General features: G+C 52.8%; 1 protein-coding gene and 1 long non-coding RNA gene across 20 annotated transcripts in view; one reads left to right on the top strand and one right to left on the bottom strand.

Annotated features, from left to right (window-relative positions):
• Nucleotides 1-26,125, top strand: part of MAPT (microtubule associated protein tau) — a 120,637-nt gene that overhangs the window by 74,450 nt on the left and 20,062 nt on the right. For 6 of the 19 annotated variants that reach the window (XM_070773681.1, XM_070773683.1, XM_070773686.1 and 3 more), the window contains 8 exons: nt 1,169-1,255; nt 8,951-9,016; nt 12,910-14,007; nt 16,835-16,890; nt 19,915-20,112; nt 21,124-21,250; nt 22,747-22,800; nt 24,945-25,210. In XM_070773681.1, coding sequence (XP_070629782.1) covers nt 1,169-1,255; nt 8,951-9,016; nt 12,910-14,007; nt 16,835-16,890; nt 19,915-20,112; nt 21,124-21,250; nt 22,747-22,800; nt 24,945-25,210 — 1,952 coding nt within the window. Of the gene's footprint in view, nt 1-1,168; nt 1,256-4,499; nt 4,587-8,950; nt 9,017-12,909; nt 14,008-16,834; nt 16,891-19,914; nt 20,113-21,123; nt 21,251-22,746; nt 22,801-24,944; nt 25,211-26,125 lie in introns of all 19 variants that reach the window. The other 13 variants (XM_070773691.1, XM_070773687.1, XM_019980998.2 and 10 more) reach the window with 10 other exon arrangements.
• On the bottom strand, nt 2,238-3,208 carry LOC109573664 (uncharacterized). Its single transcript, XR_002182955.2, has 3 exons — nt 3,101-3,208; nt 2,512-2,618; nt 2,238-2,411 (listed from the first exon to the last, which is right to left on the bottom strand). It is a non-coding gene; the product is annotated as an uncharacterized lncRNA (long non-coding RNA).

The raw sequence follows: 26,125 nt of genomic DNA on the forward strand, positions 1-26,125 counted from the left end.
AGATAGAGGCTGCCAGGGGTTGGGAGGGAGGGAGAGAGAGTTATTGCTTAATAGGTACAGAGTTTTGTTGGGGAAGATGAAAAAAGTTTTAGATATAGATAGTGGTGATGGTTACACAGCGTGGTGAATGTATTTAATGCCACTGAATTGTGGTTAAAGTGATAGATGTGAAGTTGTGATTTTATACCAATAAAAGAATCTCAGCTCACACACACACACACAAAGGCCCAGCAGACAGTCTGCAGATGATTCCTCACCATGTGTCCAAAGCCTGCTTGAGGGAGTTGGCAGGTTTTCCCAAGCTTCAGGACTGGAAGCTTCTTTAGAATCAGTGCTTCTTTGGCTGGATCAGTGCAGCCAGGGTGGGTGTTCAGGGATGGCGTTCCAGCAGAGGGTTCGAGGTGTCTGACCCCAAAGTGTGCTGGAACACCACTTGCCTCTTTTCACCTCTGGGGTCTGCCTCGGGCAGAGCCGGTTCCCTGTCCTCTACTCCAGGGCTCCCCAACCCCACCCCACCCCCTCCCCTGTCAGGTAGCGTGGCTTTTGCTGAGTCCATTCGAGGTCCCCTGGCTTTGGAGTCTGGTCGGGCAGTTTTCCCGTAAATAGTGATGACTGACATTTCAGGTATGACAAGGTTTGTTGGGCAGGACTGGGAGACGCAGCCCAGTGTCCGGTTAGAAGTAGGTCCCATGTCTGCCCTGAGCTAATTTCTCTGCAGAGGAAGCAGTTCGATTTCTGAGTGTTTTCCCAGGGTTTACTTGTCGTGAATTCATGGCCATGATCTCCCGTGAACCTCTCCGGTAAGGAAAGACAAAGCCCCAGGTTTACTTGTGGCTTAGCTCTCTGGGGTCTGCTGCCCATTTGTCAATATCAGAGCCTTTGTCTCAGTTGGAACCACAAGCTAATTAAAAGGCAATTTCTCTTCTTGCCCCAGAACAGGTAAATGTCACGTGCCTTTTTCCTGATGACCCTGGTGTGGGGGCCCAGTTGTGGGGTGGGGGTGGGGTTGGTCCCCTTCTTGGTATTATCACGAGACCACAGTCCATCCATCTGGGGTCTATACTGGGTGATTTCGGCTCCAAAAGACACTGCCCCCCAGTTCCTCTGAAGTCGAAATTGGGGGCGGAGGGAGGCAGCCATTCTGAGGGGTTCATTGTGTATGTTCCAGAGTCTCCCCTGCAGACCCCGGCCGATGATGGATCTGAGGAACCAGGCTCTGAAACCTCTGATGCTAAGAGCACTCCGACGGCGGAAGGTGGGGCCCCCCTTCTCTCACGGCTTCATTCAAACAGCTCCTTCCATGCTCCAACCTGTGCTTAGCCATGCTTTGAGCTCATACATGCCAGCTCATACGTGCCACCCTTCCTGGCTGCACTTGCTGCTGCCCCTGGCTGAGAGATATGCCCACTCAGTGCTTTGTGGATGGGGCTTGGGCCCCAAGTGTTGTGGGAGCCATGCTCTGTCTTCATGCCTTGCTCGCTAGTGCCAGGGATGGGCAGCTTCATCATGGGTGAGCTTCAAGACAGCCACACTTGAACAGGCTGGGATTGTGGCAGAGCAGGGCCTGATGTCAGCTCCACAAAGCCCCCGCTGCTTGTCCATTGTCCTCTCCACACTTCTCCCATGAGCCACCAGGTCCCCGAGCAGTGGTTTGGTTCAGGAAAGGGTAGGTCAGCGCACATCTCCAAGCTCACACTTTGGGACTGCTCTTGGTTTAGTATCCTTCATTTCTTGAGCTGGGCCTGGGCCTCTGGACTTTGGCCATGGTGTTAGCTCCAGCGCATCTTTTCTAACCTGTCTTCTGTAGACATTCAGTATCTAGGTTATTATTATAAAGCTTCTGATGTATTTCCTGAGGTGTTCCTTGGACCGTCTTCTCTTACTTTCCATCCATATCAGTCAGGACTATGTTTGAGGAACTTCCCTAGTGGTCCAGTTGTAAAAATTCTGCCTGCCAATGCAGGGAACATGGGTTCGATCCCTGGTCCGGGAAGACCATTCCCGCATGGGAATGCGGGACAACTAAGCCTGTGTGCCACAAGTACTGAAGCCTCCACACTTCAGGGCCCATGAGCCACAAGAGAAGCTGCCATAATGAGAAGCCCGTGCACTGCAATTAGAGAGTAGCCCTGGCTCACAGCAACTAGAAAAAGCCCTCGTGCATCAAGGAAGACCCAGCACAGCCAAAGAAAAAAAAAGACTACATTTGATCACAGGTAACAGAAAGCCCAACTCACTGTGGCATATATATGAAGAGGTTTATTTGTCTCACATAATAAAACATCTGGACTCGAGTAGCAGCTCCTCAGTGTCATCAGTGCTCTCTGTCTTTATCTTCTGCCATCTTTAATGGCTGGATTATTGCCTCACGGTTACAGAATGACTGCTGCACCTCCAGGCATCACATCTATCTACAAAACAAGAAGAAAGTAGCAAAGCAAAGTGACCGAAAGAGCCCGGAAACCAAACATGTTCCCTTTTTATTAGGAAAGAAAGAGTTTTTCTACATACCCCACCTGACCAACTTCCATTTATGTCTCATTGGCAGGAACTGGGTTTTCTGATGCTCTCTGGCTGTAAGGCAGGCTAAAACATTGAGTATTGTGCCTTTCAGCTTCCTTCATAGGAAAAATCAAGGGAGAGGGGCATTGAGAATGGCTTTTGAGTAACTAGTCTGCAGAGTATGCCCCTCCATCTCTCCATCCTCCCCAAGGTTCTAGTCGCAGCACTTCCCTGGGCCCTGCCCATGACTTTGGTGAGAACCTGGCCCCAGCATCTCCCCAGGCGTCCACCTTTAGATGAATTCAGAAAGTGGCTGTCAAGTTCCTTGCCAGTTGATGGTATAAGGATATAGTGGATGTGGCCCTTCCCCTTCTTCCCCTCCCCACCACCTCCAAGGTTCTCAGCCTCCTAGTGAAGAGAAAATCAGACCAAATGCTCCTTGCTCTCCTTCTTAGAGCCAGTGATGCAAGACATAGCCTGCTGATCCTGTTCAGACAGTTTTACAGGTTGCCTAGTGCCCTGAGAAAGTCCTGAAGCACTCATGCCAAATTTTAAGCCAGCCTTCCAAATCTACTTTATTCTGGAAGAATCTTCCTACCACGTCTTGCTACATTCTGGATCCTGTCCGTGTGAGGGTCTCAAGAGCTTCAGCTCTCATGGCTTGGGGAATGGCGGGGAGCTGCTGGGGTGGAGCTCTGCCAGGCTGCTCCCGAGACAACCACAACAAAAAGGACTCCAATTGACGAACCTGACTCAGGCTCTTGGAAAGCGTTTAAAGCTGACACCTCCTCCTGTTTGCCCAGAATGGTTTGGTAGTATGCCAGTACATTTGCTCAGGGAGGAATGCCGATCTGGAAGCATTCACCTTGATAAGAGACTGACAGCAACTCCTGGTGGTGAATCTTTCCCTCTTTGCTCTGAAGGTGGATCCATCTGTCGGCCTGTTGTCAAGCACCTGACCTCAAACAGAGCCGGCCTGTTCATTGCCACCCAGGGGGGTCTGTGCTTTATAACCAAGGGTCATGGGCTCCAGGAGACAGGGGAATTAATGTTGTTGTTCAGTCGCTCAGTCATGTCTGACTCTCTGCGACCACATGGACTGCAGCAGGCCAGGCTTCCCTGTCCTTCATCTCCTAGAGCTTGCTCAGACTCATGTCCATCGAGTCAGTGATGCCATCTAACCATCTCATCCTTCTCCTCCTGCCTTCAATCCTTCCCAGCATCAGAGTCTTTTCTAACGAGTCGACTCTTTGCATCAGGTGGACAAAGTATTGGAGCTTCAGTTTCAGCATAAATCTTTCCAATTAATATTCAGGGTTGATTTCCTTTAGGATTGACTGGTTTGATCTCCTTGCTGTCCAAAGGACTCTCAAGAGTCTTCTCCAACACCAACAGTTCAAAAGCATCAATTCATCGGTGCTCAGCCTTCTTTGTGGTCCGACTCTCACATCCATACTTGACTACTGGGGGATTAGAACTGGAAGAAAACTTGGAGGTCAAGGCACCTCCCATTTTGCAGATGAGGAAACTGAGACCCTAAGAGGACAAAGGACTTGCCCAAAGCCGGGCTCCCAGCAGAACCGTAGCCTCCAGCCCTGACTGCAGAGTTTGCCTTCTCCTGTTCTGCACTGCTGTAAGGATCAAACATCTGTGACCACTCACCTGATTTTCAACGTTTCTTCCTTAAAAATATTGGCGACCAGAAGTCCCTTTCGCTGCAGTGTTTAGAGGGGGGCTGTTCTGGCTTTCCTGGTAGAGGGCTCGGTTGTCTCATAAGCTGTTGCCTCTTGGACAGAGTATTCATGTTTTCCTGGGGAGATTTCAAGCGGGAGCACGCCTCTGGGCCCTGCCTTGTGGGGTTGCTTTTTTGCATGTGGCTGAGTCCCCTTCCTGCCTCCGCATTCCTGCACCTTTGCATCCCCAAAGAGCGCAAGGTGAGGGGCGTGGCACGGCCCGTCCCAGCCCCTAAGGTGGTTTCCACTTCTGGCGGTTTCCAGATGCGACAGCACCCTTAGTGGATGAGGGAGCCCCCGGTGAGCAGGCGGCCGCTCAGGCCCCCGCGGAGATCCCAGAAGGAACCGCAGGTGAGGGTGGCTCTGGGGGCTGGGTGCCGGGCTCCCCAGCTGTAGGATGGGAGTGCGTGGGGTTCTGCCCGTCTCCAAATGAGGTGGGAATGCGGGTGGATGCCAGCCTCCCGAAATCTCGGGTTGTTCTGAGCTTGATGTCCTGTTGCCTCCATCGCTGCCTGCCCGTCTCCTGGAGGATAGAGAACCTTCTGGATTCCTTCCAGCCTCTCCTCTCCTTGTCTTAGCTCCAGAGAGTTCTTGGAGGCAGGCTGGTGGCCGAGGTCAGTCCACGGTCCTGCTGGGACTCTGCCCAGCGACAAGGTTACTTCCTAGCGGGTAAACAGCTCCCTGCGGGGAGCACCTGAGTGTGTCACAGCATCCAGATGGCCCACCCACATCTTGGAGGATTGTAACTGGATAACCCCCCAGGAACTCAGTGATGTACTCTAGCATCCAATTTTAGGACGATCTTTTCAAACGTATCAGCATAGAACAGACGTGATGAGACTGTCCTGTCAACATTGATGATGGGGAGCAGCCCAGATGGGGCATTGACCAGAAAGAGCACTGAACTCGGGACCGCCAGAGTCACTGTGAGCTGCCCGGGCCTTTAGGAAACAGTGAGCAGAGCCCGGAGCTCTGGCTGTCACTTCCTTCACGTCCACCTCCCTGGGCTAGGCATGACTGCAGCCACTGGCTTGGCGATGGGGACGGTGCTCAGCAAGAAATGCAGGACGAGCTCTGGATGGTGTTTCAGCAGCAGTGGAGAGTGAGGAAATGTCCCCGGCAGGAGTTCTTTTCCTTCCTGAAGGTGGGGCTCAATGGCAGCTGTTTGGGAAGTCTGCAGCCTTGTCCCCAGCCGTGTGGGTTAAGGATGCCGGGCAGGGGCCAAGCAACGCCACCCGCTCCTCCGAGTAGTCTCCGCTCTGCAAGCTGCTCTCCAGAGATGAATGGAGGGGGACATTCTGGATACTGACAGGCCTCGTCCTTGACAGTGAAGGTCGTTTGAAGGCCATGGAACCAACGACTCGCAGGATGAGATCACGGGTAGCTTGACTTTTGTCTCTCACTGTCACTTTATAACTTTTCAGTGGGCAAAGCTCTTCTTCCGCCTGGGACAAAAACTCTAGGGAACTCTTGACTTGCCATCACTCCTGGATTATCAAGTGTTTTAGTCTCCACCAACACACAACCCAGTCTGCAAATGCTGATGAGAATGTGCAGTCTGGGACTTCCCTGGTGATCCAGTGGCTAAGAAACCCCCCTGCCAATGCAGGGGACACAGTTCGACCCCTGGTCAGGGAAGATTCCCACGTGCCTTGGAGCAACTAAGCCCATGCCCTGAGCCTGTGCTCTAGAGCCGCAACTACTGAGCCGGTGCTCTGCAGCAAGAGAAGCCGCCACAATGAGAAGCCCAAGCACCACAATTAGAGAGTAGCCCCCTGCCCCTCGCCACACCTAGAGAAAACCTGCATACAGCAACAAAGACCCAGAGCAGCCAAAAAATAATCAATGAATTTTTAAAAAAGGAATGTCCAGTCAGGGTAACACTCAAAGCTGCAGGTCCTCCTCTCTGGGACTGGAGAGGGGCGAGAACCAGGAGGGGGGCAGGGAAGTTATTCCTGCATTGGGGCTGCTATGAGCTGGCGCCTCGCAGTTTCTGCAGGTGTTGCAAGTTGAGTCTTTCCCTGTGGGGTTTTTGGAATTCTTCCAGATACCCCCGTCCCCCGCCATCCCCATCGTCCTCCTGAAGTTCTCTCCCTCTGCTCTCGATTCCAGCAGACATTCCTCTCTCTTGGGTCCCTTGGGGTCTGAAGATCTGTCTCATCTCTCCTCTGCCAGGGTTGGCTTGCTCACATCGGTGGCCCTGCCGGACATGGCCTGAGGTGCCCCTTCCACTATGGCTGCCCTGTGCCCACCACAGGTCCACGGGGGACATGGGCGTTCCTTGCCTGAACAAACCACGCATATGCAGACAGCCCCGGGCTTTGCTCCCCAACCAAGGCAGGGCCAGCCTGCCTGTCTTTGAGTTTCCCCAGGTGGAGTTCTGATAGCCCTCCACCACGTCCCTAACCCTAGGGGACACACACCACCTGTCTCCACCTGGTGCCTTGAAATCCTTTCAGTGGGACTGAGATGGGAGGCAGACAGGTAGCCACTACCCCACCCACCCTAAGCTGCTCTCTCTAAAGAAATCCTCCTTTAAAATTCTCTCCCCCTCCACCCTTTTACATCCTGAATGAAGTGGGAGGTTTTAGAGTTGAGGGGACATTTTTTCTGCTGGTGGCTTTAACAATATGTACCTTAGTTTCAGGCCTCCCTGTTGGCTCAGACGGTAAAGAATATGCCTGCAATGTGGGAGACCCGGGTTCAGTCCCTGGGTTGGGAAGATCCCCTGGAGAAGGGAATGGTTACCCACTCCAGTACTCTTGCCTGGAGAATTCCATGGACAGAAGAGCCTGGTGGGTTACAGTCTATGGGTCGCAAAGAGTCAGACACGACTGAGTGACTAACATGCCTTAGTCGAGCACTGCACTTGGGCACGTGTCTTTGTTGTATCTTGGTTCTGTGAAACTTCCCATTGGAGGTCCATTTGGGAGTGCAGTGCAGCCATCCCCCTGCAGGTGTCCCTGCCTTGCAGGGTGAGCATGGAGCTATCTTGGGGCTCCAGGGAGGCAGAGAAGCCATATAGGCTGGTGATGGCCCAACCACTGGCTCACACCCTCCCTCTCTCTGGCTTCTCTGAGCATCTCTCTTGCTGGGATCAAGGGGTGTCAGAGATACCAGCAGCCTGCAGTTTCTAATTTGCATCAGGACCAGGGTATCACGACACCACATTGGTGTGTGAAAGCGATGGGCTTCCCAGAGCCATGGCAGTGACGTCATCGGCACGCTGCCTGGTGTCCTGTCTTAGGGACTCCATGCCGTGTAGCTGGTTTGGTGATTTGCTGTCTCCCTGGGCCTTTCTTCTGTAACCTTGTCAGAAACTCAGACCAAACCTACGCTCAGAGCAGTGCTTCCCTGACAGACATCTTTTGTCAAGTGACATGGAGCTATCATTGTTAGACCTCACGGGCTGTACAGCATCAGCGTGCAGGGCATGCAGAGGTGTTTCTGCCTAGGAACTGCCAATGGGGAAGCTGCCCGAGCCCACTGCCAGCCCCCTGCCCCTCGCCACAGTGGCCCTGGGCAGGCCAGTGGGCTGGGTGTCTTATCAGGCCGTCATACACCTGTCCAGTGACCCAGAGAGTCTTTCCTTTGCATCCTCCATGTTCTCTGTGGTGGGCCTGCATGGCAAGAGGTGCTAACTTGGCATTTCTGATTTAGTTGTAGAGACTGAGTCATCGCAGGTCTGGGAGGAAAAAACTGATGGCCCAGCCAGCCACTGGTGCGCATTTCTCAGGCTGGTGGCCTCCCTGTCCCTGTCCATCAGGGCATGTTGGCCCTCCTGAGGTGTGGGGTCACACCCATGTCAGTGTGTGGCCAACTTGCCTTAGAGGGTCTTTCTTCTGGACACTCATACACTTTGTCCTGCAGTGATCTCGCCATTTCTTCAAGATGCAGAAATTGGCGTTGTATGAAAGCTTACCGACTTTGGTACCATTGATGACATGATCAGGAGTTTGTCTCAGTCTTTTTTTTGTTCGGGAGGGACAGTGGGCTCCCTAAGTGGGAGCCCAAGATACCCCCAAAACTGCTCACTGACACTACCACCCACCTTCAATCAGATGGCACCTATTCTTAGCAGGCAGTTGAAGGGGTTTGCCCAGTTGTTTGGAGAAAAGAAACTGAACCTCTAGGGGGCTCCTACCATGTACCAGACGCTGCTGAACGCGTGCACACAGTTTCGTATGAACCCTCAACGCTCTCCTACAAGACAGGCTGATGTTATCACTTTGGGGTTCTAGAGTTGGAAACTAAAGCTCAGAGAGGCTAAGTATGGCGGCACCTGAGCTGGAACCCCAGCCAGACTCCACGGCCCACACACCTAGTCCTTCCTGCACCTTTGGCTCCCCTAGGAGCGCTGACGGGGCTGGGAGGGCGGCCTCCACCAGGACACAGCTCCACAGCAGTGGCTGAGCAACAGAGTGCTTCTTCGCCCTCCCTGTCCTGTGTCTTTATCGAGCGGGGACTGAGAACCCAGGGCCCACTGTGGGGAAGGCCTTTCCTACCGGACTGTGTTGCCTGAAGGTGTGTGGGCGCTGGGGGTGGGCGGTGTTTAGTGGACTGTTTTCATCCACATCCCCAGCAGTCACGTTTGCACAAAAGAGCCAGAGGTACAGCACTTCAGAAACCTGTTGGGAGGGGCAGGGAGCTCTGTTTCTAGCAAACAATAACTGTGTCTGCTTTTTATCCTCTTCATTTGCTGACACACAAACCAGCTGAAGAAGCAGGCATTGGCGACACGTCCAACCTGGAAGACCAAGCTGCCGGACACGTGACCCAAGGTCAGTGGGCTGGTATTGCCTGCCACACATGACATGGGGGGTTGGGAAGAGGGGGTGGCAACACTCAGATGGACCGTGCCCTGAGAAGAGAATTTGGACCTGGGCCTGAATTCCAGGGTCCAGATCTTTAGGAGCTGGTTTTTCACTGAAGGTGGGCTATTCAGGTAGAGGAAGAGCTTTTGCTCTCTCTAGTCATTTCTGAGTCCTTCCCAGTGTGTTTGCTGTTCTGAAAGCTGCTGGCCTCGCCCAGCTTGGGAACTCGAGCATCAGTGACCAACAGAAACACAAATGTGTCTGATGAGTGATTCTCCCCGTGGGCGGCCCTCTGGCCCATCCCCGGAGCAAAGCCTCAACTCTGTCGCCACCAAACTATTTCTTCTGTGCAGCCTTCAGATTTTATTGTGATTTTCTTCTCAGGGACCAAAATTACTGTGCTTAAGAAAAACAGTTTCGTATGATCACTGAGCATAAATGTTTTTAAGAACTTAAATTGTAAATCCTAGAGATTCCTTATCTTTGGAAATGGAGACCTCCAGTACAACCTAGCTGAGTTTTGTTTTCTGTCATTGGCTGCATAAATGAACTTGAGAGTCTGCTGTATAATGTGGAAGCTTTTAGACTGTAAGAGAGCTGGGAAGTCACTGGTCTTTTCCCCACAAAGTGGTTTGGGATTTGTTCAGTGTTTAGCACTGCCGCTGAGCCATCTGGCTTTAGGGAGACTCTGGGCCCTGAAGAAATGTCTCCTTGAGGTGCTTTGAAGCCTAACGACACATTTCTGTGACTCCCAGGGTTCTCTGCCCCATAGCGTGCTAGTGTTTCTCATCTCACACAGCGTGGAAAGACGTGTTTTCATTCTTAGGCTTACATAGAGCTTCAAAAAAATAGTAGAAGCGATAATCATTATAAATAGGGAATCTCAGTCTATGTGTTAAATAGAATCTTGCCTCCTGTTTCTTTTAGGTCATTATTTCTAGCTTTTAGGTAAAATGAGAAGTTTTTATAACCTCTGGAAATGGCCATCTATTTCCATAAAAAGAAGTGAGTTTGAGTTTTTCTTACAAATTTTTATCGTAAGCTATGTCTCCATGTCCCTGAAACATATTCCGTGGAACAAAAAGATCAGGCCAACAGCTCTCCTAGAAACCTTACTTTGGGGCTAACTGAATTTTTAACTTTCCCAGCACTGGCTTAGTATTACAGAGCTATATAGACGAACACCAGAGAGCACCTGCAATGGGACGCTGGCACCAAATCTGCATACATGTGGAGGTTTCTACCTCTGTGCTGCCCAGGCCAGTGTTTAATGTCTCATCTGGAGCTGCTGATCCAAATGGCCAAGCCCAGCTCCCTCCAGTGGGGCCTTGGGAAATCCAGACACCCTGGCGATCCACAAATATCTCACTGCCACAGACCTGCAGTCTGTTTTGTGCTAAAGCAATCAGATTTGGGAAGAACCATGTACACAGAAGCACAGCTCTTCTCTCTTCCTTGTTTTCCTGCGGCAGAAGGAAAATCTCTGGCAGCCTGTGTCCATGAAGGACTAAGAGAGCAAAGATGTTTCAGGATGGAGCTGCGAGGGGCCAAGAGGAGCAGGGTGTGGGGAGGGCCCTGCCCATCCCACACCCTGCTCACGCCAGGAGTGGACCTTCCTTCCGGGAGTGTCACCAGGACCAGGCCTCCCAGGGAGTGTGGGGACACAATTCATCTGCACTTCTGAGGCCACCCAACTGTGTTTCTCCAAATATTGCTTACCTTGGACCCACCCCTGATGATCACTACCTTTAGTCTTGGCTTGAAAAATACTGCATATTTTTCATGATATCCATAAGATGGTATGAAAAAACCCAAATGAACTTTTTGGCCAACTCAGTAGTTACTGAGCACTTTTCAGTCTTCTGGGAGCTGAATAGAATGTTCTCCCAGCCCAGCTCCTTCCTCCAGGAGAGTAATAGCATGATGGCAGGTTCCTCACACACGCGCACACACACACACACACACACATGCTGTACTATCCTATATTGATAACTTTTCAGGGTATGTTTAATATGCAGGTTTGGTGCCCTGGTCTCTTTTTCAGTCAGGGTCTTTTAAAGCCCTGCAGTGTAACAGTAACATCCACATCACAAGCAATGTCTAGGGAGCTCTGGGAGGAAAGATTTTTCCAGAAAGTGCTGGAGACCTGGCCTGATGAGAGGTGTAGGGACCAGTAGCTGCTGCCACTTCAGGTCTGTTGAGCGGTGGGTTGGGAAAGAGTTGGGGTGAGGAGGCTCAGATTGCCTCCTGCCAGCTGGTTTCTTGCATCTCTGTCATTTGGTCTGTTCATCCCCAAGACTCACCAAGGGCCCCAGAGAGTCTCCTGCAGACCCCTCAGAAGGCAGAAATTGGCTCGTTTCCCTGATGACATCACGTGTAGATCTGGCCACATGGCAGGCTCTGGGGCTATGCTAGGAACACAAGATAACTGAGACCATGAACTCATGGCCCCAGCATAGGGGTAGGAGCTGAGAGAGCTGGCCTTTTGATAAGGGGCTGCTGGGCAGCTCCACAGACTCTGATTCGAGTTGGGACCAGAGGGACCATCATGTGTTAGCCATGTGTGTGGACCCCTGTGTTCCCCACCTCCCACCCCTCCCCTCATCCAGTCTCTTTCTCTTCCAAGACCCTCAATCCTTTGGAGTTCCAGGGTTTATTTAGAGGAGAGCTGCAAAGTTGTCCTGGAACTAGGTAGGATGTTTGAAGAGTTGGGAGTTAGAAAAAATATAGGATATTAGGAGAACCAATAGAAAAAAAATCTCCTGTCCTCAATACACAGATATTTTAAGGAGGGATTCATGTGAATGCAGGGCTTCTCTGGTGGCTCAGATGGTAAAGAATCTGCCTGCAATGCAGGAGACCCAGGTTTGATCCCTGGGTCAGGAAGATCCCTTGGAGAAGGAAATGGCTACCCATTCCAGTATTCTTGTCTGGAGAATTCCATGGACAGAGGAGCCTGGTGGGCTACAGTCCATGGGGTCACAAAAAGTCAGACACGATTGAGCGACTAACACTTCACATAAATGCGGCATGAATGAAGCAGAAAAAAGGGAAGTGTGCCCCCCATCCACCGGGCTGGCACACGGGAGGTGGTGTGACAGGGGCGAAGCAGTCATCCCACGGGGCTGGCCACGTCTGTGCCGTGCAGACCACCTTAACTGCCACGGTGGTCACCTCACCTCGAGCAGAAGGCTGTTCATAATCCTCAATCTGGACAAACCTGAACCGTGTTTCTGTTTGTAGAGGTCTCATGGCACGTCAGTTAGTAAAGACTGAGCCTTATGATGCATTTGGGGTTTTCCAAATCTATCAGGGTGGGTTTACAGGTACCTGCTGGTTTTATTGGGCAAAAGGGGGGGCCAGAGAGAGAAGGAGAGGAAAGGAGACCCTCCCTGCACCCCATCCAGGTCCCACGTAGAGGCCAGAGTCTTCAGGAGGCTCACAGTCCCTGGAGAGGAGGACAAGTTTTTGCTGCTGGTGGAGTTAGCCTAAGGCAGCCCCGGATATGGCAGGATGCTCGGAGCCCAGCCAGACCCAACATAGGCAGAGGATTAACACCAGCACTAGACGGGGTCTTGGTCTAAGCTCCCCTTTTACAGATAAGAAAACTGAGGCTCAAAGACAGGAGGTGCTCACCCATGGTCACCCAGCTAACTGTTGGCAGATTTACCAAGAGCTGTTACGTTCTGAGCAAAGAAAAGCAACATGGGTGAGCTCAGAGCGTGGGCTCCTTTTCCTTTGTTAGGTGGGCTTGAGATGCTGTTTAAACGTCCTTTTTTTCTTTCAAACATGTGTCCCTCTCTTAAAACACTTAACTTGCTCTTGCTAACCTTTTGCTGCTGCTGCCTCTTCAAACCCAGAGGAGAGGAGAGTTCCGGGTCAGCAGAGGGAAGCGTCTGAGAGGCCTCTGGCCCATGGGCTTAGCTCTCAGGTCCAGCTTGCACACGGCCAAGAAGCTTCTGGGGTCTCCAAGCTGCCTCTGGGGGAGAAAGAGCCCGAAGCTCCCGTCCTGGCGACCTCTCGCCCTTCCCAGCATCATCCCGTCTGCCAAGCGCCTCCTCCACCAGGAGGCCCTCAGGAGCCCCACTGGGAGTGGGGACCAAAACCAGGGCAGCGGGCTGAGGAGGGCCTGGCCTTTCCAAAGCCCCCCTCCCCTGGACGTCAGCAGACGGAGCCTGGGAGTTCCAAGGTTGTCCAGGCAAGCTTCCTCGGGGAGCCGGGCCACCATGGAGGTGAGGCTGTGGAGCCGGGGAACTCAGGGCTGACCCGCCAGCACACATCTGACATGCTTGGGGCCCCCACGCTGCTCGCAGGCCCCAGAGAGGCCACACGCCAGTCTTCAGGGACAGAACCTAAGGTTGCAGAGGGTGGCAGCCGCGGCTCCGAGCCACCAGAGTGCCAGCTTTGGGGAGGCCTGCCCCAGGAGGGGCTGCCTCTGAAGGGGGCACAGAGCAAAGAGAGGCAGGGGGGTGAGGAGGTGGATGAAGACCGGGACATTGATGAGTCCTCGCCCCAGGACTCCCCGCCCTCCCAGGTCTCCCCGACCCAAGGCGGGCCAGCTCCGCAGGCAGTTTCCGGAGAAGCCCCTGGAACCCCGGGGTCCCCAGCCGGGGGTGCCATCCCGCTTCCTGTCGATTTCCTCTCTAAAGCGTCTGCAGACACCCGGGTCCCAGAGCCCGACGGGCCCAGCGAGGGGCCCCCGGGAGAAGGGCGCGGCGGGTCCCCTGAGTTCACATTCCACGTGGAAATCACAGCCAACCTGCAGAAGGATCAGGGACCCCCCTCGGAGGTGGATTTGGAAGGGACTGCACTTCCTGGGGCCCCTGGAGAGGAGCAAGAGCCCCGGAGCCCCTCTGAGGGCGAGGACACAAAAGAGACTGATCTTCCAGAACCTTCTGGAAAGCAGCCTGCAGCTGGTCTGCCAGGGAAGCCCGTCAGCCGGGTGCCTCAACTCAAAGGTCTGTGTCTTGAGCTCCTTCGCTCCCGCCTGGCGACCTCGTGTGCCACCCAGGCTGCAGGCACTGCCACTCAGCTTCCAGCTCCTCCTTGGCTCCTGCCGCTTCTGAGGCCCCCAGGGACAGCCACCAACCAGCCACCTGGGCCTTTGCTCACCTTCCCGGCCACCTCCCGTCCCTCAGGCGCTGGTAGCTCGTGTTCCTCTCACGCTTGCCCGCCGTCGCGCATGTCACCAAGACCCGCACCCACTGCTTTCTGCCCCGTTCACTCCTCTGGCCCCTTGATTTCTCTGCAAGGCTCTTCCGCCCAGTGGAGGCTGGTGGGCTGCACTCCACAAAGAGCATAGCAGCTGCTCCCACTTCGGAGGGCTCATTATGTGTCTCATATTGGTTGTCTAGGACCCTCCCGACCCTCCCAACAAGTGGGCATAATTAGCCCCGATTTGCAGATGGGAAAACTGAGGCTCCAAGCGGTGAAATATCTTGCTGAAAGTCATTGAGTAGTAGGTGATGGAGCCAGGTTTGGAACCCAAGTAGGTCTACTTTGAAAGGCACTTCCGTCTACCCCACAAGCACCTTCCAGCAGGTCCTGAGGTGTGCCCTCCCAGCCCAGAGACTCAGAGGACACATGTCTGTCCTCTGCGACTGTGTCCGTGTACAGCACCTCACATGCAGCAGGCCATACACACACCCACACACACACACCCCCATTGGAGGTAACCCAGAGCCCATGCTGAGCCTTTGGCCCAACAACCACTCCACCCTATTCTGTCTGCCTTGTGGCAGAAGAGACAGTGAGCAGAAACAAAATCTCCTCGTGGAAGGAACCCCTTTTTCTTCTTCCCTTGGCAGAGCTGGGGCAGTCCCCCTGTTGGGATTGCAGGGAGGGATCTCAGCCCCGTCCCCATCTCAAGACCTGGGAAGCATGACCACAGCAGCCTTTCAGGAGCTGAAGAAATGGGAGGGGAGGTTCCCAAGGGTGGGGGTCTCTGTGTCCTGTCGGGTGGAGGACAGAGGAGGCCTCATGGCCACATATCAGCTGTATTCATATGTTTAGATCCTGTAGCATATTAGAATTAATCGTGGGGCCCAGAAATTGATGCTACTTAAACTGTTAATTGCAGACATCTGTTAAATGTTGTCATGAAAACTTTGAAATGTTATAGATAAAGGAACCTGTGTTTCTAAATTTAAGACCGAAAAAGAATCCTACTTTAAAATATCCTAAACTCCAAACTAATATGGGACACGTAACTGTGACTTGACAGATGACAACAGTGTTTCCTGAAATGTTGTTTTATATTGAATGCTGATCCACTGCATGTTGATAGATATGTCCAGGGGGAAAAAAGAGTTCCATTATCTAGTTTGGGGGGGAAAAAAAGATGAAACAAAGTTAAATGGAGTTTGCTGTGGGGAACTTGTCAGAGCCTTAAATATTGTAATGTACGTTCTGACCCTCTGAGAAGGATACATAGTAGCCATTTCCCCAATTTGGGAAATGCAGATCTAGCAGATGCTTTTGTTGTGATATAGATGATGATGGTCATCGGGGCAAAGGATATGAATCAGGTCCACCCAGGGCTCTTATTAAAATGCAAGTTCCTGGGCCCCACCTTCAGCTACTGTCTCAGAGTGAACCCAGGATTCTGTATTTCAAGAATGTCTCCCACTGATTCTGCTGCATAACAGAGTTTGAAAATCTCTGGGCTAGATCATCAGTGCTGGTCACTCTAGAAATCTGGTCTCCAGGAACCAGTGAGATGCTTTCACTGTCCTTAGGGCAGAGGAAATAAAATATTGAAGCCACAGATGAAAACCTATGATCAGTTTTAAATAATGAATGCCAATAGCAGGAAAGAGTGAGTTAGAAGTTACGTTGGTAGACAAGCGGATTGGATTCACCAAGGGGTATGGCTTTCCAAACACAAAATCTGTCAATGGTTTGGTCCTAAAATCCAGAGATTATCTGTGGCAGGGGTCTCCAACCTCTAGGCTACAGATCAATACCTCCTGTCAGATCAGTGGTGGCATTAGATTTAAAGTGCACAATAAATCTAATGTACTTGAATCATCCTGAAACCATCCCCTCCCCACCCCCAGTCCGTGGAAAAATCATCTTCAATGAAATAAAGAGTTTGAGGACTGCCGATCTATAGGATATTTGATGGCAGCTGGTTTGTTGGTAATCTGGGAAAAGGACAAGCAGTAGTCCCCCTTGGGAGAGTCTGTAAGTGGTGAGACGGCCCTCCAGGGGTGGGTTGGACTTGCCAGAGAGCCAACTAGGACTGGTCACCCAAGCCCCTGTGAGTGCGGGGCAGGTTCTGGGAAAGCGGCCCACTCCCCCTGGTCCCTGGGTGACAATATGAGCAAGGGGTCCTGTAGGGGCCAAAGCCTGGCTGACCTGCCCTGCACTTAGCCCTGGGGCTTCCAAATGCCCCTCCTTGGAGCAGGGTTGGCCCCAGTCGGGGGAGGCTGACCCCGGCAGAGCCTGTGAGAGGTGGTCCTGCGCCGTCTACCTTCCCTGACCGCCCCTGTACCAGCGTGTACACATAACAGTTTCCTCCGCGTCGCCTATGCATGTCCCCGCCCTCGGCCAGCCTGCTGCCCACTCTTGTCAGGGTGTTGCGAGCAACGACCCCAGTGTGCTGTGTTGATACTAACAGTGAGACACCTAACAGATTCAAGGAGAAAGAAATCAGCCGGGTTTCCACTGGCCCAACTGAACAAGACATATCGCACAGTTTCTGAGAAACCACTTTCCCTCCATTGGGCTCTCGTGAGCTGTGCTAACGGATGTAACATGCTTTCTCATTTTGCATTTTATCAGCTCGCATGGTCAGTAAAGGCAAAGATGGGACTGGACCCGATGACAAAAAAACCAAGGTAAGCTGAGAAAACCATGGCAGCGCTCTGCCGCCATCAAGTTCATCAAGAAGCCATTCTTTGTATCTGAATTGATCTCTGTATGTGACACGTGTAAATCGCTGGTTCCCGAGGTACAGCTGTCATTCACGGCGCTTTGCGTTTTCATACAAACGTTTAAAATGCCAGCATCATCCTTGGATACTTCTGCCAGGGAAGGGCAGTCAGCAGGTTAATGAATGAATGAATGAATGCTCCTAATTATAGTTGTACCAGCATTGTTTGAATTAAGACGTTCACGGTAAATGAAAGTATGTTTGAATTTTCTGCAGTGAATTTTGGATTTTATGCTTCCCACTACAGGTCTAGGCACAGCAAAGATTTTATCTGTATACACACAGAGAGATATAGTTAAGATCTATCTAGAAAATACCATTTACTTAGGGGGCTGAGGGAGTATTGAGCAAAAATGGGATATCCAACCTAAAGTGGAGGGTTCTGGAAAAGCCCTAGAAGGGAGGACCTGTGAGGCAGACTGAGAAGGAGAGATGAAGACGGGGGTTGGTGACTAGGGGTGAGAAGAGACATCCTGAGGAGTAGGATCAGTGGAGGTAAAGGGGGGTGTGGGGAGAGGAGGAGACAAATCACATGTTTGGGAGTCCTGAGCAAATCGGCTTGGTTGCTGCCAAGCTGGGGTAGGGCTGAGGCGGGCCAGAGGAGGGAAGCCTGATACACACCCTACATGCTGAGTGGACACGTGGGCTCTGGTGCCCTAGAGGCTGTCCTGAAATCCTGCCAGCCAGTCTTAAGATCTTCCCCCACCAAGGACCAGAAAACCAAGCAGCCTGCTCACCACCCAAACTGCACCCAGGACCGCATGGTCCTTCTCACGCTCCCTGTCAGCTCTAGCGCACTCTCCTCCATGACGGGGCAGCTTGGAGAAAGCTCTCATAGCTGCACAGGGATGTTTTTCCAGGAAAACCTCACTGGGGCCCCAGATGAAGGCCTGCTTTTCTTATAGGCATCCAAGAGGCCCCCCATCTATGCTGCCTGAAACTCCTGGGTGTTCATCCGTCCTGGAGGACTGATGGAGTTCCCAGACGCAGAATCAAACCCTAGGCTTTGGTCTTGTGTGTTGAGGGTGGCTGCGCAAAGTGCTTGCCCTGGAGGAAGTCGGGGTTCGCCATCACAGGACCCCAGTGGGGCAGCTGAGGGTACTTACTGCAGGGACTTAGGGTGGGAGGGAGTTGCAATAACTGCTTGCCAATCGGGATGCCCATTCAGGGGAATCCTGTTCTCTGTTCATTCATCCATTCTTAAGCTGTCCCTGCCCTGGAGTTGCTCACAGCCTCGCAGCAAGAGGTCAGATCTGTCACGAACCTAGGCCACTTGGCCAGGTAGGGAGCAATGCCAGCGGAGGGGACCTTGTGAAGCTGGGGAAGGAAGGCTTGGCTTGCCAGTACCCACCCTCAGCTTTTCTTGCTAGCAGCCCCAGGGCCTCAGCCCGCATCGCTCCCCTCACACCCCTGCTTCGTCCCTCTTACACCCCTTCCCAAGGCTGGCTGCAGAGAGAGCCTCAGCCACCTTAGTGGTGAATCTCGGTAATGAACAAGTCTCTGGCCAGGACTCTCCTCTGTAGCTCTGACTCCCCCTTTGGAACACCTTTGGACTTGGCCTCTTGGCTTTATTCCTGAAGGCGTGGCCCTTCCCGCTCCCAGAAGCCTCCTCCACCAGGGCCATGTACCCCAGTCCAAGGTGCTGTCCACCCTCCTTCACACACTCTCATCTCTGTGAGGTCGTCCAGCTCACAGACACCTTCCCATTGGCCACCTGCACCACCTAGGCTACTTCATTAGGTAGATCGTACTCAAGAGTAACCAGTGGCCTGACTGAGATTTACCAGACTTTGGGAGATTGGGATAGACATATATACACTATTGATACTATGTATAAAATAACTAATGAGAACCCTACTGTATAGCTTCCCTGGTGGCTCGGATGGTAAAGAATTTGCCTGCAATGTAGGACATCCAGTTTCGATCCCTGGGTCAGGAAGATCCCCTGGAGAAAGAAATGGCAACCCACTCCAGTATTCTTGCCTGGAGAATTCCGTGGACAGAGGAGCCTGGAAGGCTACAGTCCATGGGGTCGCAAAGGGTCGGACACGACTGAGCAACTAACAGTTTCACTGTGTGGCTCAGGGATCTCTACTCAGTGCTCTGTGGTGACCTAAATGGGAAGGAAATCCAAAAAAGAGGGGATATATATATACATATACCTGATTCACTGTGCTGTACAATAGAAACTAACAACAGTGCAAAGCAACTACACTCCAAGAAAACTTAATTTTAAAAATATTGGGTGGGGGGAGATTTACCAGACAGTTTAGTTTTGAGACTTTAATCAGAAAGTAAGTGTGTGTGTGTGTGTGTGTGTGTGTGTGTTCTAAGTGGTATCAGACAGAATCCTTAAGACCTGCCTAATCAGGTACAGTCCTGATGTTGGCAAGGACGATTCTATCAGTGCAGTGGAAGAGGGAGAGGGGTTAGGGGGCCAGCATGAGCTCCCCACCTGGAATTGAGCAGAACCAGGGGCACTGCTGACCCATGACACACTGGAGATGTTTTCTGGAGAAACATCCTAAGAATCATATACTTCTGGCGATCTCCATTGACTCTCTGGGTGCGAGCCAGCTTTTAACCAGTGGTCTCCAAAGTGCGGAGCTGAAATAGATCCAGTGGGCTGGAGAAAGAACATACCAACACGTCTGTCATTTTCTCCAGCTCTGCCATATGTAAGTTTCATAATGTACGTCATATGCTAGCATCGTAGTATATGCATTAGCTGATGAATGACTGCAAGTTCATGGTCACTTTCTGGTCTTCCTGATAAGGACTGTTAAGGGTGAATGATCCACATGGTTTGGAGATCATGCCTTTAAACCATTACCTGCCTTATTTGTTTTTAGTTAGTGTCCTTTTTCAGTTTGTACCTTTCTCCCATGTGCTGACTTTTATTTTGATTTTATTTATGTTTATGTTTAAGCCATCCACACCTTCTTCCGCTAAAACCCTGAAAAATAGGCCTTGCCTTAGCCCCAAACGCCCCACTCCTGGTAGCTCAGACCCTTTGATCAAACCCTCCAGCCCTGCCGTGTGCCCAGAGCCATCTTCCTCTCCTAAACACGTCTCTTCTGTCACACCCCGAACTGGCAATTCTGGAGCAAAGGAGATGAAAGTCAAGGTAAGAGGAACCCGCCTTTGGAAAGAATCAGGCTGCTCTGCTGTAGTTTTCAAAAGTATGCTTTTCTAGTCGCAAAGACCTTTCTTTAGATAAGCTCTCACCTAGAAGCATCATGTAAAACAGTTAAAATTCTCTGGTTAGAACAGGGGAAAGGAGGCGCAGGACCATCCTTTTCAACTCCCCGTCATCCCGTAAGGCACGGGAGGGGACCCTGGTTTGAAAATCACTGTGGGTTTCCTTGGTCTGTTCCCGGCTTTAGTAACTCGGGGATGCTCCCGGGTTGCCCTCATTTGGGTTGGACAGCAGCCCTCGCACCCACACCTGTCCCAGTGGCTCACTCCCTCCTGAACCATCTCGTGGTCCCCGGGTCACGTCAGTTTCTCTTTTGAGTTTGTGTTGTGTGTCAAGGTCACTGCCCCCGGTCAGCTGACCCTGCTTGTGCACCTGTGCTCCACCTTTGGCCCATCTGCTAATTGATGCTGGTGTTCACCGCCAAGGGCTCTTAGCACACCTGAGGCGTTACTGAACCCCGAGACCTGTTTGAGAGAGAATGGAAGGATGGGACTGGCTTAGCACTCTCGGTCAGGTTCAACAAACTGTCTCCACGTGCCTCTGAAACCAACCACCAGGAGGCAGATAAACCCCCCTAAGAGAGTCAGAGAATGGTGTAGGAAGTCTGCAGACGTCCTGCCTGCCGACACTGGTGGATGTTGACTCTGATCATTGCTATGAGCTCTGTTGACTTTTTATGAAATACATTGGCTCCACTTGTGCAGGTTACTCACATAAACAGTTCGTCCAGGAGGAAGTGGTACTCAGGAGTTTAGGAGGGGCTGTGGATTTGTGTATCTTTGTCATGGTAAGGGACACTTATATTTGGCTGGCAGAGCGTCACCCCAATCATAGCCTCATTTTGAGTCAAGCTGGTAGAGTGGAGCTGGCATTGATGCCAGGTGGCAGAAACCCTTCCCAGTTGTAAAAAAAAACACTCTACTGTGCATTGGTTTACAGGGGGCGGATGGTAAGCCTGGAACGAAGATTGCCACACCCCGGGGAGCAGCCCCTCCAGGCCAGAAAGGCCAGGCCAACGCCACCCGGATTCCAGCAAAAACCACTCCCACCCCGAAGACCTCGCCAGGTACTGGTGAGAAGGGCTTCCTCTGGAATCCTAGTTGGCGGGTGGGGATGGGGAGAGCTGGCCACGGAGGCCCTGACGGTTAACCTCTGGTAGCCAACTGATGCCTGTGGTTCAGGAAGCATCAAATATTCATTTTCTAATTCTTTTAATTTTCTGAGCTAGATATTGAATCCCCACTTTTTACCATGAAGAAATCGAGGCTCTGAGAGTTTGCATGACTAAGTCTCACCAGACTTTTAAGCATGAGGAAAATACTAATAACTGACTAAAAACTGATGGAGAAGGGGCTTCTCTGAGCTTCTCAAATCCCGCGACACCCAGCTCCCCGCCACCTGGGAGGTGATTTTCAGCCCCTAATGAGGGGTGGGACACTATGTGTGACTTCACATAGCAGGCAGCGCCTGCTAACTTGCTGGGATGTTAGGGACCTTCTGACAGAACCTAAGGGCCTTAGCTGAGCACTCACAGGCTGGGCCCCTCTCCTGGGCTCCTGTGAGTAAAAGCCACTGGGTTCTGAGTACCAGCCACGGCTTCAGTCGAGCCATTTTGCTTCCAGTGGGGACAGCCAGGCTGAGTCCACCCTTCCCACTGCCCTGACGACTGACTGTCCCAGGCACCTGGGTTTAGCCTGTGCATGACTCAGGGTGTGATCCAGGGCAGCACTCAGGGGGCCTGTGGGTCTTAGGCGGCCTATGTGTGAGGCCTGGGCCAGCACCCCAGGGTCTCTGCTGCTCCTTGGCCCCAGGGGTGGCTGCCCAGAGTCCTGGTCTCCTGCATATCTTGGCCGTGGCGTTTAGCGAGGTTGCTGTAGGGTGGGGCCTGCATGGATACCCGCTCACTAAGGCCCATTGGTTGACTTTCTCCCATAGGGTTTATTTATTTTTTTAATTACTATTTATTTATGTTTTTGCTACACTGGGTCTTCCTTGCTGCGCTCGGACTTTCTCTACTTGCAGCGAGTGAGGGCTACTCTGTTGTTGTGTATGGGCTTCTCCTTGCAGTGGCTTCTCTTGTTGCAGAGCACAGGCTTATTTGCTCAGTGGCACGTGGGATCTTTCTGGACCAGGGGTCAAACCCGTGTCCCCTGCATTGGCCAGGAGGATTGTTCACCACTGGACCTCCAGGGAAGCCCGGGTTTTTCCTCATGTATAGAGTACATATGATACAAGGGGAACTCACAGACTCCTGACTGGATTTCATATATGATTTTGATCCTGCATTTCTTCACTTTACATTATGCCAGTTGATTCATGCAACTGGAGTCATAACTAGAAGCAAGAACCCATGTTTCTCTCTGGATCTTAACGGCCCTGGAGAGGACAGGCCCCCCAGGTCGACCTTGTTTCCTGCTAGCCCGTGCCCCTGCTCCCTGACCCCATTCCCACCTTCCCCCCCCCCCACCCCCCCTGCACCTGCTGCATAAAAAACAAAAACTCTCATTGAGGCCTTTTCAAGCTTGATGATAATGAGGCTTTCTGTGGATTTTTCTTTTTAAGCAACCATGCAAGTGCAGAAAAAACCACCCCCTGCAGGGGCAAAATCTGAGAGAGGTAATTCTGAGCCTGCCTCGCCCAGCTGGGGTCATGCCTTTTGCACGTGCAGCTTGTTGGTTGGCTGGGGGGGGAGGCGGGTGGGGGGTAGGGGGTTAGAGCCGGGAGGACCTGCTTTTGAAATGTAGGATTCCTGAAGTTGGAACAGGCAGAATGCCTGCTCCTCTTCTCGAGTGGTTTGTGCAGATGTGTCTGTCCAATGGGCAATCCTGATCCTAATCCTGCGTGTTCTTGGCATCAGCCGGGGGCTCTGGGTGGGGCCAGGGGAGCAGGTGCCTTGAGCTGATGCGGGTGCTGGAGTTAGGACCGGCCCTAATCAGGTTAGGGGGAAGCTGCATTGGCGAGTGGTGGGGATCCTGTCCTGTGGGCTCTGGCCGCTGGCGCCGTTCTCCAGATGAGCACACAGGCTTAGGGAAGGAGGTCGAGGGACTTGCCTGAGGTCACTCTGTAGTTCAGTGGCACAGAAAGGGTGGGGAACCACCCGGTCTACCAGGCAGCCTGTGTGCCAGGGGGCAGAGGGCAGGGGGCTCTGAGCCTGGAGGCTTTACTTGTCCTCTTGCTGCAGAGCTTGACTCCTTGAGGAGTTTCCAACAGACATAGAGATTCAACCAAGAACCTCGTGCTCATCCTCTCCTTGACAAGAGAAGACATTGCTTCCTGCAGAGAGCTGCCCTTTCTCCTGCTTGGGGCCCAGCAGGTTCCCGTTTGGTACACATGGTTCCTGGGTGGTGGGGGGCATCGGCCGCCCCTCAGAAATGGAGGGGAGTGAGGCCGCCACTTGGGCACAGCGTCCAGTCCAGTGGCTCTCAGACTCAAGAATCCTGCTCAAGAATCAAGAATCAGGAGTCTGCTTTAGAATCCCTGGGAGAAAGGGAAGCACCAGTTTTGCAGTCCCTGCCCCTAGAGATTCTATCCTATCCGGCCTAGACGGGGCCCCGGAATCTGTATCTTACAGGTCCCACCCCCTCCCACCGCCACCGCCACCGCCACCGCCACCTTGGCGGCTCTCGAGATCCCGAAGCAGGAGTGCCTGGACCACATTTGGTGAAACACGAATCCAAGAGGCAGACAGAATAGCCAACCAGGAAGTGTGACGGGGGGTTGAAGAGTGCAGGGAGAGACACGTGTTAGGAGCCCAGGGCTGGTCAGCTGGGAGAGGGGCGGCGTCCGCAGCCTTCCTGGAGGGCGTGGCCTCTGCCCTGTGTCCGGAAAGGCTCACTGCTATTTGCCCGGCAGCGCCTTTTCGCGGAGGGCGTTCTTGGGGAGGGCAGGGCGACTGTGAAGCGGCATGGCTTGTTTCGAAAGACAGGGACTGATGGACAAGATGCAGGCATACCATTCTGGAACCCAGGTACCAGAGAGGAGTTGGGAGGTTGGATAGGGGTCTAGCGGGGAAGGGGCCTTGAACTTGATGAACAGCTCAAAATTCACCCTGTGGTTAGAGTCCAGTGGAACCATGTGTGAAATAGACAGCTAGTGGGAAGCTGCTATAGCACAGGGAGCTCAGCTCAGTGCTCTGTGATGACCTGGAGGGGAGGGATGTGGGGCAGGGATATACGTATTTTGTTTTTTCCTATGCTTATAGCTAATTCACGCTGCCCTTCAGCAGAAACCAACACAACAATGTAAAGCAGTTACCCTCCGACTAAAAATAAATTTAAAAAATAAAGAGTCCAGTGGATACAGATGAGACCTTGGCCCACCATCGCATTACCCTTATTCAGGGCAAAGGCCAAGGTATCCCTGCCCAGCCTGTCAGTCGGCATTATATTTATTTCCTCTGAGCTCAGAGAAGGAAAGTGACTTGTCTGAGATCACTCAGCTGGCTGGAGCCGCTCCCGACCCCAGGGACACTGGGCGGAGTTGCTCACCTCTGGGAAGTAGTCCTGAGTGGTACTTGGCGACCACTCTGTTGGTTCCCTGGGAAGCAGGATATTTTTGTCCCAAAGCAATGAGGCTGGGGAGAGGGGGCATTTCTCTAGAAATGGAGGCAAGGGCAGCCTCCCGCCGGATTGACTGAACTTCCGACCTTGTTCCTACCGGCCTGGTCCAGCCCTGACTCTGGGAATGGACCGCAGGACAGAGACCCTTTTTCTGACTCCCGTCCCTCTGGGTCCTGGCCTCACGCCCGCCCTCCTTTCCAGGTGAATCTGGGAAATCCGGGGACCGCAGCGGCTACAGCAGCCCCGGCTCCCCAGGCACTCCGGGCAGCCGCTCCCGCACACCCTCCCTGCCGACCCCGCCCACCCGGGAGCCCAAGAAGGTGGCGGTGGTCCGCACTCCCCCCAAGTCGCCGTCTGCAGCCAAGAGCCGCCTGCAGGCCGCTCCCGGGCCCATGCCAGACCTGAAGAACGTCAAGTCCAAAATCGGCTCCACGGAAAACCTGAAGCACCAGCCAGGAGGTGGCAAGGTAAGGGCGTATGCGAGACTGGCTGTGTGTGTGTCTGCCCCGGGGCGCCCGGAGCGGGCATGGCGGGGTTGGGCGGGATGGGGAAGGTACGGGGATCCCCTCTGCTCCCACCACCAGCCTTCGTCCCGCCCCCACCCCATAGCATAGTCCCCTCCCTGACCCCTTGAAGGAAAGACTGTGGGTTAGGGTTCAGTTCTGTGCTGGGGTCACCAGCAGGCTGTCAGTGCCAGCTCAGTGGAGAGACAGCACCGGTTCTTCCCTCGGTCACCTCAGCCCCTGCTGATGGGATCGATCAGAGGTGACAGCGTGGTAGCCCCACGACCTGGGGGTTCTCAAAGTGGGTGCCTGCAGGGGGTTCCCCAGCTTCCTTGTGGTTGAGACCATGAGACAACCAGTGTACAGGCGGGTGTCTCTGGCATTGGTTGAACATGTGTTTAGGTCCCAATTCTGGGGAAATTCGTGATACCATTTTGAACAACTGATTCTTCCAGGGACAAATGGGTGCTCACGTCATCTCTGGGTCTCCCAAAGGTGGAGAAAATGAGCTTCCAAGAGCCTGGGTGGAGGGATGTGGGCACAGCCTGGACCCCTCCTCCTCTCTTTGACCCCCTCCCCACTGTGTGAGTTTCCTAGGGTGACATACAAAATGCCACCAACTGGGGACTTGTCTGGTGGTCCAGTGGTTAAGACTCCACATTTCTGCTGCAGAGGGCATGGGTGTGATCCCTGGTTGGGGAACTTAGGTGCCGCCAAGAAAAAAAAACTAACACGAACTTGGGGGGCTTATACAACAGAGATGTAATTCCTCATAGAGCCCAGAAGTCCAAGGTCAAGGTGCTGGTCTCCTCTGAGGCCTGTCTCATGTGCCTGCAGGTACTGCTTTCCCCTCGTGTCCTCACTGGTCCCTCTCTGGGT

Source organism: Bos indicus, chromosome 19 (assembly GCF_029378745.1).
Source record: "Bos indicus isolate NIAB-ARS_2022 breed Sahiwal x Tharparkar chromosome 19, NIAB-ARS_B.indTharparkar_mat_pri_1.0, whole genome shotgun sequence".
Classification (NCBI taxonomy): Eukaryota; Metazoa; Chordata; class Mammalia; order Artiodactyla; family Bovidae; genus Bos; species Bos indicus.